The sequence below is a fragment of the Calonectris borealis genome, chromosome 1 (genome assembly GCF_964195595.1).
Source record: "Calonectris borealis chromosome 1, bCalBor7.hap1.2, whole genome shotgun sequence".
Lineage (NCBI taxonomy): Eukaryota > Metazoa > Chordata > Aves > Procellariiformes > Procellariidae > Calonectris > Calonectris borealis.
The window spans coordinates 158711017-158722992 of NC_134312.1; the positions used below are offsets into that span (position 1 = coordinate 158711017).

Here is an 11976-nt window from a genome sequence, read left to right on the forward strand (position 1 = left end):
GCCTCTCATCCCTTTTGAGCCATGGGGATGACGGAGAACATCAAAGCCAGGCACAAGAAACCCATCTCTTAACCTTCGTACCACACCAGGCAAAAACGGTGACCTGCACCCTTGCCCCCAGTGTGGATGCTGAACCTGTTGCCATGTTGAAGGGGACGTAGTCAGCTTTTGGTGGGTACCATGGCTCCACAGTGACATGCCAGCCCCACTGCCCTGCTCCCCACTCCCCACGTTTGTCTCAGAAAACACGTCTCCTTCCTTCTCTGCCCTTGTCGCCCGACACTCCTCCTCTCACCACCCACTGTTTCCAGCCCAAGCTGGAGCGAAACCTGATTGCACCAGCTGCGCCTGGCAGAAGGTGCCAGGGGGACCGTAAATCTCCACCCACCCAAATAAGCACAGCCCATGGCTCCTTGTCCCCCTCCCTTCATTCCCCTCTCCTCTCTTCCCTGACTGATGAGCGCACTGTGGAGGTGAACGTGGCCGGGAGCAAGGCGAGACACAAGCAGAGAAGAGCAGCCATCAGGTGGTCACCCAGTGCCCAGGCTGGAGGGATGCAGAGATGTCAGGGCAGCGGTGGTTCTCCATGTGCCAAAGCCAAAAATACAGGCAATGTTTTAGCAGACTGTATCACAGCATACTCTGCAGCCAGGGATCTTCATCGTCTTTAGGATTATGTGGAAGCTGGGAAGGAATCAGAAAGATTATGTTGCATTTAGGAGCCAAAAGTGACACAAACGTGATGCAGTCCTGTGGTAGAGTTATCACTGTACACCAGTCATAACTTCTATTATACTAGAAATACAACCAAATGAGGATCCCACCACATTCAAATGAGCCCGTGTGTCATGGTGAATGCTTAGCAAGAGTTACAGCTTCAAATCCTAGCTCAGGACCTCTACTCGTGATTTCTTGTGTCTCTGTTGCTCACCCCACAGACCCCTGTAATGCCAGTGATGGTGCATGCATGAGCGGCTCTCCCAAAGGCATGCAAGAAATTCCAAGAGTGAAGTCTAAACTTTCTCTTCCTCCTGTGATTCTCATTTTGTGTGCTCAGCTACACCACAAGCCTCCTTTACGCCCTTAAATATTAACACAGCTATTCTCTTGATGTGGGATTCCTCATTATCATATGAATAAATGATTAATTGTCACCGTACTGAGCAAGTGCAACTTTTATAACTATATGAATCAGCACGATTCATAGTAAGAGTGTTCAAGTATTTATTGCACTTTATTGCTTCCTGGATCATTTAAAAGGAGTCACTGACAACCAACTATTTACACAGGCTTGAAAGTTTGCCTCGGATGTACTGAGCGGTTCTGTATTGCAAAATGCAGACATACCTTCTTTCCCAGCAATTTAACGCTAAGTCTTCGGCAGAAAACTCCACAGCTTGTCCAGCAAATGCTACTATTTGCAGTGGCACCTCTTGTGTGTTACCAGAAGATAGTTTTAACGAAACTTTGAGCATAATTTTAAGTACTGTTCTAACAATCATGCTGGCTTTAGTGATGTTCTCCATGGGTTGCAATGTGGAACTTAGGAAATTCTGGGACCACATAAAAAGACCCTGGGGTATTTTTGTGGGTTTCCTTTGCCAGTTTGGAATTATGCCTCTCACAGCCTTCTTGCTGTCCCTGGTCTTTAACGTGCTTCCTGTTCAAGCTGTTGTGGTGCTGATCATGGGATGCTGTCCAGGGGGCACAGCCTCCAATATCATCGCCTACTGGGTGGATGGAGACATGGACCTAAGGTAAGAGCAGCCATTCTCTCATGTGGCTTTTTACAGTGTAAACTTTATATTGAAAAGGACTGTCTAAATTTTTTCGTACCTTCCTAGCCCATGCATGGTGAAGCTTCCTTCTTGTAAGGATGTTTAGTAGTAAATATAAGCAGAATAACAAATATCCTTGGTTCACTGAGAATTCATGAGAAAAATAGCACAACAGAATTGTGTACAATAAAAAATGTCTTTATTGTAAATCTTCAGATGCTGCAGAAAATAGTGTTGATGAAGACCTCTAAAATACTAAGGATTATGAAATCTTTGTTCAAGTTAGAACTACATTTTTGGTTTTGTTTCTTGCAAGATCTTGGGTAGTAAAACAAAATAAATAACAAAGGATTTTCAGGACCTGAATCCTGTGTACAAAATAATGGCTATGCAATAGCTTTTAAAGTAATGTTTCTTGAAAAAGACCACCTGTGGAAAAATATTTTCCCTCTTTTTGTGCTCTATACAATGAATAGACAGGCATAGATTTTCTCATTGGGAACTAATACAAATGAAAATCACTTGCGGTAATTCTATCTGCTCCTGGCATCTTCCTCAAAGTCCTCAAACTGAGGGAAAGTTTTACAGGCTACAAGCCGCTGACTAAGCCCTGCATATAGGGTGCAACGAAAAAACTCCTTTGTGGCTAAGTGTGATGGTCTCAGTGACAGGGTGCTCTGAACTCAGAAAGAGATATGTAAGGCACCTGGCATGGTCTAGGATGTCAAACACGCAGGAGAACTGAACCCTACTCTCGATGCAAATTCTGTGGGGGGTTCATTAACTCTAACAGCTTTTAAGCCATCTTTTTATTTTTATATCCTGATTACTTAGCTCTAAAATAAACAGGATCGCTTCTCTGTTTCCCTCAGAGTAACATAAATGGGAGCCTTCATCCAATTTATCATATGCCAGTCTGAACTAGAAATGGAACAAATAATAGAAGTAAGAAAGATGTGGAGCTAGGGTGAATAGACTAAGAATGTTAATATTTGTAGCTTTAATAAGACATTTTTTCCATCCTTTGAAAACAGTGAATTTTTCTGTCACATACAGGTGTTAATGTAATACCTGCTTTTGAATTATATATGAGGTCAGCTCTGCTAATCACCAACTTCCTCACTGTGGAGGAAAGACCTATGATATTAGGAACTGTAAGACAATTTCAATAAATACGGGTCTAAGAAATCACAGATGGAAAGATATCTAGCACAAGTCTGAAATTCTGTCCTAATCTTTCCTTGGAAGAATACACTGAGCTAAACTATGTTTTCTCAGCTCCGTATGTTCGGAGTTGTGCCACTGAAATCAATGGTAAAAATCTGAACTGATGATGCTATAAATATGAGTAGGGTTTATATCCCATGACGCTGGCAGAGGGTGAAGTAAATTGAAGATACCTATAAAAGGTTATTCTTCAGGTAAAGACCTTTACCTTAAGAAGTCAAAGGCTTTTGGTCAGTACCTTTGTGACAATAATGCTGGGACCAGAGGATATGGGAGGTACAGCAGAGATGGCAATGCAAGCATCTTCAGTTCTTGTTAGAAGAATAACAGTATAAGTAGCTTGGCTGGTTTCTGGAGCCAGTACAGTATTATAGAAAGCCTGCCCATCATGTCAGACAAAGTTTGATTTTAACTGATAATATTTTACATTTATACATAACAACCCATCACCATTGTCTATAGTCCTGCTTCAAAACATCCCAGTGCAAATAGACCACAAGTTAGAGCAGGAATTAATTTTCTGCTACTCGTATAATCACAGGGAGATGAAGTATGAGTTTTTATACCTTTCTTAGTAATTCAGACCCAGATGATATTCTCTAAAGCTTCCCTAGGGAAGATAGGGACATCTGTTTTTGACATCTCTTGGTAGTTCACAAGAACAACTGCTTCTGAAACACCATCTCCTCTCCTCCACAGCTCCTCCAGGAGCTTCTGCAAGCACGGGGACTGGGGTTAGAGAACGTGCAGACTTTGGAGCAGGATGTAGGTGCAGGAAGAATAAGAAGATGTAGGAAATATGTAGGTAGGAAAAATAAGCTCTTTTATCCATTTGGGGCTTCACCTGACCTTAATTATAGCCCCTGGCTCCTTTTTCTCTGTGTGTAGGAACTCTCTTGCCAGAGGCTCCTACAAAGTTCCGTTCAATGACTGTGAAGCAGAGAGTGACAGGAACCAAAATTAATGCAGATATTGCTATGGTTTCTGTATTAATTGTTCTAGATTTCTCTGGATCTGCCCAGTTTGTGGGAATGGGATCAGTAGTCCCTTTTCTGAGGGCAAGCGACACAAAAGAGAAATGAGAAATGAGGCTTAGAAGAAGTTTCCAAAGTTCCTTATCTAGAACTCTCTCTCATTATTTTTATGTCAAAGGAGTGTGATTTGTAGGCATAATTTTATCTATTTTACTCAGATTCTGAGAATTTCCTCCTTATTTTAGCTGTCTTGCCTTTTCCTCCTTCTTCATTCCTGTAGCAGAATGCATCTTTTAGTACAAGGTATATCAGGTCTGATGGTTTCAAGACTTTATATTTTAAAACAGAAATGCCTTTGCAAAAAGCAAGGAAGTAACAATACTTACGCTCAGCTTCACTGGGTAATTCTCAGCACCTACTCTTTGGCCTAGAGCAAAACAAGCCAGAAAAGGGAATTTTATTTCATCACATATCCCAGATGATGAAATATTTCTGGTTTATGCTGTTGACTTTCGAGTGGTATTTTAACACTTCAGAACTGCTGGTATAATGGAAAGCTCCATTTGATGTCCATCTGACCTTGTCCAGCTTACCACCCTCTCAGAAGCCAGCCGGACAGGCAGCACGCAGACAGACTTGCCAACAGACCTTCCTGATGGCCGCCTCTCTGACTGCCTCATTTGCTGAAAGTTATTGTTCTGTGGCTGCAGAACACGTTGATATTTTATGTTCCTTTTCTTTTCAGCAGAAGCCATTCCTTCCATTTTAGCTGTTTTCCTGATATACAGGATAAATTGACTGTAGCCAGCAGCATTTCTTGCCCAACCTTTCATAAGTTGTTAAGTCTTAATAAGAAAATGAGAAAGACTATAGGCTAGCATGAGATGAACTGTCACTCTAACCAATTTCTTTGCAGCATCAGCATGACAACTTGCTCCACACTGCTTGCAATGGGGATGATGCCACTTTGCCTCTTTGTTTACACCAAGATGTGGACTGATTCTAACACAATTGTACTCCCCTACGACAGCATTGGTGAGTCCAGTGAACCAGCACTTTCCCTTCTTACTCTCACCTTTATCCTCCCCCCTAATAACAACCACCTTTATACCATCATCCTGCAGAGTCATGAAGAAATGACCCCAGATTTTTAAAAAATATTCATCTTCCTACTTTCCAATAACTTCCATGGGAATTAGGTACCTAGGTCACTTCACATCATCCACAGTTCTGTAGAACAAAGACTTGAAGTCATTATAAATATTGTACAGATATTTATCAGGAGATTGTGCGTGTTTTTCTTTCCAAATGGTTTGGAGACGTGTGTGGTACTGGGATAAGAATATAGAATAATTCATACAGGAATAGCTGCTTCCCCTGGATGAAAGTGTTTGTAACAGCTTTAAGGCACAATCTTGCAAAGTGCTAAGTGCTGAGGCCATAATCTGACAAAGTACTTAAGCACATGTGGATAATTAAGCAAGTGATTAAAACTGCTGAGTCTCTTTGAAAAGCTGCAATCTACACTGCCAGGAGTGGCTTCATTTGACTTCCTGTCAAAATTCTCATCCAGCTACAAAAGAAAATAGTCAAAGTATTTAGAAATACATGCTCCAGTGCTTTGCAGAGCTGTGGCCCTAGTGCTTATCGAGAGCAGTTCCATGCTGTGCTGATCTTAAAAGCCAGCAAAGTCACTTTCATATTCTTCAATTTCATTTCCCATTGTCCTGGGGAAAAAAAATACATTGCTTGTGTTTTCAAAATAAATAGCGGAGGGGGGAGGCCAAAACAAAAGAAGCTCTAAACCGGTTGTTCATATGGTACAGTTGCAAAACACCTGCAGACAAAATGAACATTTAAAATAGCTACTCACATCACAGGATAGCGATGATTAGCACACTCAAATTTCTGATGCAGGTGAGCTACATTCTGATGCATGTAGCTCAGCAGAATGGCAATTACTTCAACAGGCTGCCAAAGATAACAGACTCTATAGAAAAGCAAAAGGGCAGGTGCGGGTAGAGCGTGCATGCGTGCTCTGGGGTGCGCATACCAGAAACACCCTCCAAGGGCTTGCTTCATGCCCCCAGCTGCTCTACACGGTGTCTGTCCTCCTGTCGTAAACTTCTGCACGATACGTGGGCTTAACTTCTCTTCTCTCCTCTTTTTTACAGGAATTTCACTGGTAGCTCTTATAGTTCCTGTTTCATTTGGAATATATGTTAACCACAGATGGCCTAGTAAAGCAAAAATCATACTTAAGGTAGGATATATAAGGCTGAAGCATTAGTAATTATGGACAAATTATGGAATCAGTGGCACCACTGAAGCAGTACATTGCTATTCATAGTATTAGTATCTGACTTCATAAGCCGGGAAGTTTTCAGCAGAAAACAAATGAGACGCTGCGGAAATGTGTTGCTTTCCCCCTGCACAAACATGCATGAGTTGCATACGTTATTAGAAATCATCGTTATCCAAACAGCCTACTTTTGTCTTTGGCTACAATTATGTTAGTAACTGAGTTCAGTTTATAATGTAAACTGAAATTGGAAGGAAAATCATTCAGGTCAACTGGAAGCGGTTTTTCTCTGCAAAATAATAAAAAATGAAAACATTCTAGATCAAAAAAAACCTTTCTACTTTTAAACCACTTTATTGATTTTCTGGGGCAATTTTGAGTGTGAAGTCAATAAAAAATATTTTGAAAATGTTCCAACTGTTAAAAAAATCTAACAAAACTATTCAGAAAATTCAACTATCTTTGCAAGATAGTTTCAGATGCATTAAAAATATGTGGTTTTTTGGCAAATACTATTCTCACCAAAATAATAATAACAACAACAACAACAACAACAACAACTTAGCCGCATTTAGTGTTAACAGCAAATTAATCATTCTGAACGTTAGGTTTAGGTTTAAAGTGATTGTCAGACGTGCCATGTACCCTTGGCCTTTGTTAACCATTCTTAGTTAACACACATATTTTCTAAATTTTCTTAAAGAAAACTAATATGGCAACTTGTTATTCTATCTACACTTTGTCATCATTTCTCTGTTATCACCTCAGGAAACACAGAACACAAATAAGGTCTTTTTAAGTCAATTCATTTTCTTAAACTGTTAGCTTATTGTGTTGTATTTTTAAATGCACTCACAGCTTACTTGGGTACTATTGAGTGCTGGTTTCACAACTGCACTATTCCTGTTTAATCAGTTAAGGGAAAAGCATGGACTTGAAGTCACATGAAAAGAAACTCTACGTGCTCTCTCAGCAAAACACCATTTCATCCTCTTTCTTACTGAGTGGGTGAGCAACCCGCAGTAGGGTCTGTTGACAGTTTGCTTTGTGTAGGACAATGAAGCATCAAGTGAAGATTGAACCATAGCTGTCAGATTAAGGTCCATATAGTGAGAAATGGAGATAAGAGCACAAAGACAGTGTGCCAGGTGAAATAGAAGAGCTTGTCATGGCCAGACCATGCTTCTTCTTCCTAGGTGCATGTGGTTAATAGCTCAGTCAAACAAAAGTACTTGTTCACTCAGTGCTCTTAAAAAGGCTTCAGGGAAAGACTGATGAAGCCAGTTCAATGGGAACACACGTTTTAGCTGAGAATGGATTTTCCTAACTCCCAGAAGTCTGCCGGTGAAATCCTTGGCAACATATGCCATAAGGGCAGACATTTCACTTGGATGTTGAGAAGTGAGTTATCATTCTTTTTGGCAAGCAGTGGTGAAGATCTCAGTATATTCAGCCACAGCAAATAAGATCAACTCAGTGACTATGTCTATGTAGAAGTGCTATACGAGCTCACAGTCACTTTTCAAACACAAATTTTCAGCCACAGCAATTAAGATCAACTCAGTGACTATGTCTATGTAGAAGTGCTATACGAGCTCACAGTCACTTTTCAAACACAAATTTTCAGCCACATTAAAGATTTACTCCTCTGCTTGGCAAATAATTTCCTATCACTAACCATCTAGCATCTAGTTAGCATACGCTATACTAAGCCCCGGAGTGTGACTGCCCAAGAAGTGGAGAGGAAAAGTGCATTATACTAGCTATTAGGCTCTCAGTTTCCCAACAACGCCGGGGAAATTTTTCTAAGGTGTGCACTATTCCTCGCTCACGTCACACCTGTGAAATTATTTTTAATCTCCAGTTCTAAGTGCAATTATAGCCAAGGCTTCAAGAGGCTAGTTTTACAGGTATCTGTTATAGATACCTATTATAGCTGTGCCTTGATCTATGCCTGTAGTCACACATTGAAGTACCTCGTACATCTCCTGTTTGGGAAAAATGGCAGCTATCTAATCTGTTTGCCTGCTGTGAATTACATTGCCGTAAACTTTAGGTTTTATGTTTAATAAGATGTTCCAGTGACTCAGAGGTACTCACGGGCATGTTTGACACTATGTTTGATGCCATTAAATTTTGTTGGGGTCTCTTATTCACACAGTCCTTCCTCTTCCGCCTCACAGATTGGTTCCATTTTGGGAGCAGTCCTCATCGTGCTCACTGCTGTGGTTGGGGGAATACTCTACAAAGGCTCCTGGATTATCTCACCCAAATTATGGATCATTGGCACCATATTTCCAGCAGCTGGCTATTCTCTAGGATTCCTTCTGGCCCGCGTAGCTGGTCTGTCTTGGCACAGGTATGGAATTCTCTGTGACAAAGACCTGTAGCCTTTTTTCAGCTGTGAAAAAGTTTTTATTTAATGATTAATCAATGCTGAGAATGCTCCCTAAACATTAGCTACACTACAGAGTCACTCGTTGCCCAGCCCTGTTTCTGGGATACTATGTGTAGGTAAAATTTTTCTTGTGCACATTTTTATTTACACATTCTGAATATACTATTTCCTCCAATCTTTCATACGTCTTCCTCTTGTGTGCCCATGTCCTACACTTCAAACGAGTGAAACACACCTGACTTGTAAGTGGGTTGGGACTGCAGTAAAATTTCTCATGAAGATGCAGCAGCCTACAATTTAGAACATCATTACAAGAGAGGGAGGTAGTGAATGCCACATACGTGGCTTGAAGGTGGATCACAGTCCTTTACAATAGCTGAACTGCCATAAATTGTGTGTGTTCTGGTGGTAACAGCCATATGACTTGTGGAGTGTTTTGTTGTCTATGTGAGCTGAAGGATACTGTTTTCTCAGTTACCATTACTGTACGTTTCTTGCTTATCCAGATTACTAAAAAGCATAAGGACCCACAGGCTGTTATTTCACAATTGTCTTTGTATTATTCCCTTTAGATGTCGTACAGTGTCCCTGGAAACAGGCATGCAGAACACTCAGCTATGTTCGACTATAGTACAGCTCTCATTCACTCCTGAACAACTTGAACTGATGTTTACTTTCCCACTCATCTACAGCATTTTCCAGCTGTTGTTTGCACTACTAATTTTAGGAGGTAAAGTATAGATATTTTCTGTTACCACATTATAATTGTTATTGTTATTATCAGTCTCATTTTTCATGGATATGGAGAAAACAAGAAGGGATAAGAATAATCAAATGGAAAATAGTTAAGTAAATAATGACCCAAATGATTACTGAGCATCGCCACTGTGCTGTGCCCTGTACATAACGAGGAATATACAAGGCTCAGTTCAAGATTTGGAAGACCCCTTTTTTTCAGCACAAGAGAGGGGATCTCCACCACCTACAACTGGGCACATGAGAATGCATTGAGTGCAGGCTTGTTATTACCCTTGGCTGAAGAAGGGCAAATGCATCTTCTTCCATCACTCCAGCTGCCCGGCAGGGCCGACCCCACACGCATGCACAAACTCCCCCTCCTATCAGCTGTTGAGAGAACAAGCATTAGCTTCATGGCTAATATGAGAAAGTATCTTCAATTAGAGGTAAAGATCCCTTTTTCCTCCCACATACACCTCTCACGAGTTGAACTGCTGCTACTACAACTAACCTACTGAGGGTCAGGACCTTCTCCCTGCTGCTCGCACCTGAAACCAGCTGCGATACTGAGCTCCCACTCCCAAACCAGCCATCTTATCCGACACCAGAGCACTGCCCCACGGCCACAGCCTGCGAGACGCAGCCTCGACTCCCACCTCTCTGGCAGGCAACGGCGTGGGGATGGACAAACCACTTTGTCCCAGCTCCTGCCAAACAGGACTCACGTAGAAGTAAGGGTCAGTCCCACAGACTCAGCCAAGAGCTGAAAGGCTTCCCAAGGGACACAGGCAATAGTTTTAAAAGTCACTGCACACAACAGGAACACAAAGCAGTTAATCACCAAATGCAGAATTTAAAATGTTTTCCTTGTTATTTCCTAAACATACTTTTCCAGTGATGAGTGCTATTGACATAAAATAATTAAACATAGCTTTAAAGAAACTGTCTGGAGGAGTTGGAATGTTTTAGCAATATAAGGAACAAAAATGTTGCATGGCTACATGTTACTACAGTGTATTTTTCAGGCAATTATTATAATTTCTTTATTTAATACTGAATATATACCTATTCCCAGGCTACCGTGTTTACAGAAGACACCGGGTCAAAACAAAGACAGATGTCGAGAAAACAGAGGAAAAAGAGGATTCTAAATCAACGTCATCACATGCTAAAATAAATGGAGGATTTGTATCAAACGAGACCAAATAGACAATTACCTCTATTCCCACCAGCTGAAAAGATATAAGATATATTGTTTACTTAAAACTTTTTTTTCACATGCCGTTGCTTTATGGAAATATTTAACAAAAGGAGAAGTTTTGCTGATGTTGTACAGTAAGACTTTAAAATAATTAACTTATGAAAGATTTCTACTTCGATTTTGAACACGGTTTCTGCCACAATTGTAGAATCTGGTTTTGACGTTAATTCCCTAAAAATATTTAATGTTTCTTTATGGCTTATTTAAAGAAAGGCAGAAAAAAGGTGGGCTATTGCTAAAACACCAAGCAGATATTTGCATTGCCAACTCCAGCCCATGATCCTGCAAATCCATCTGCCAGTCTCAGCCCCCACACCAAACAAAGAAAAATCTTGTAAAAGTACCTGAGCAGCAACAGGAGTTGATGTGGAAGATCTGATAAGGCTGGAGGACTTTCACTGAACATGAATCAACCATGAAATTGGAACAAGCTAATAATGAAATAAAGTTTCATTTAGGTCAGTCTGGGCAGACTAAAGTCATTGCACTGTACTAATTGCTTGAAGCATTAATTTATTCTAAAGCTATAATTTTAACAAGTGCAAGGTACCGTATGACTGTATTTTTTTGCCCAAAGTAACAGGAAGTAACAGCTTTGCATCTTCAGTCTGGGTCTTTCAGATGCTGGAAATACGAACAAAGAGGCAAAGCTGAGGGCATAAGCCTAGAGCAAATTTAGTGTGATAGCTGCATAAAAAGGAGCAGGAAGAGATTTTGGAAGTGTAAGAAATTATCAACTTCTGCACTGAAACGGAGGCATTTGAAAGTGGAACAAAATTGTCCCTGATTCATCCAGGACTTTCACCACCGTTAACGTGAGACAATAGTGCCTGCAGAGAGTTATTTATTTTCATTATTTTATGAACTCAATAAATTTGAACTTACCAGGTGTCTGTGACATGTAGACACTGATGTAGTTGAATACTTTAAGATTTTCATTATATGAACCACAGACAGAAATAATTGGATGTACACATACATTATTTGTCTCTGAAAATTCAAAAGTGCATATGGAAAGCTGTCCTAAGTGTGTGGAGAAAATTAGTATAACTCTAAGAGAAACAGCGCAGTAAATTTTTTGCAGCTGTAATTTTTTATGGATACATTCAGTAACATTAGTCCTGTAGCTCTTATGTAAAGAAAACATCCAGAGAACTTCAGATGAAATGAGTGAGAGGTTGGCTGACCAAAAAATTCAAGAATGAGCCAGCTATCAACACATGGAAACTCTACACCTCTTTGTCATATTTAAGTGGACCTTCTGAGGTGTTGTAAGTTAATGTGGCAGGTTTTTTACA

The 11976-nt window shown here is 40.5% G+C and overlaps 1 protein-coding gene across 1 annotated transcript; it reads left to right on the forward strand.

The window, feature by feature from the left end:
* The first annotated feature begins 1335 nt into the window (after window positions 1-1335).
* On the forward strand, window positions 1336-10626 carry SLC10A2 (solute carrier family 10 member 2). Its single transcript, XM_075139354.1, has 6 exons — window positions 1336-1757; window positions 4896-5014; window positions 6154-6242; window positions 8465-8640; window positions 9252-9409; window positions 10493-10626. The coding sequence occupies exons 1-6, from the start codon at window positions 1336-1338 to the stop codon at window positions 10624-10626; spliced, it is 1098 nt and encodes a 365-aa protein (XP_074995455.1).
* The last annotated feature ends 1350 nt before the right edge of the window (window positions 10627-11976 follow it).

What these genes read in the sequence shown, in the direction of transcription:
- SLC10A2 (XM_075139354.1), top strand. Translation starts at nt 1,336, where the DNA reads ATGCAGACATACCTTCTTTCCCAGCAATTTAACGCTAAGTCTTCGGCA. An exon ending in GATGGAGACATGGACCTAAG is followed by an intron (nt 1,758 to 4,895) that starts GTAAGAGCAGCC and finishes ATTTCTTTGCAG; the next exon opens with CATCAGCATGACAACTTGCT. An exon ending in ACTCCCCTACGACAGCATTG is followed by an intron (nt 5,015 to 6,153) that starts GTGAGTCCAGTG and finishes TCTTTTTTACAG; the next exon opens with GAATTTCACTGGTAGCTCTT.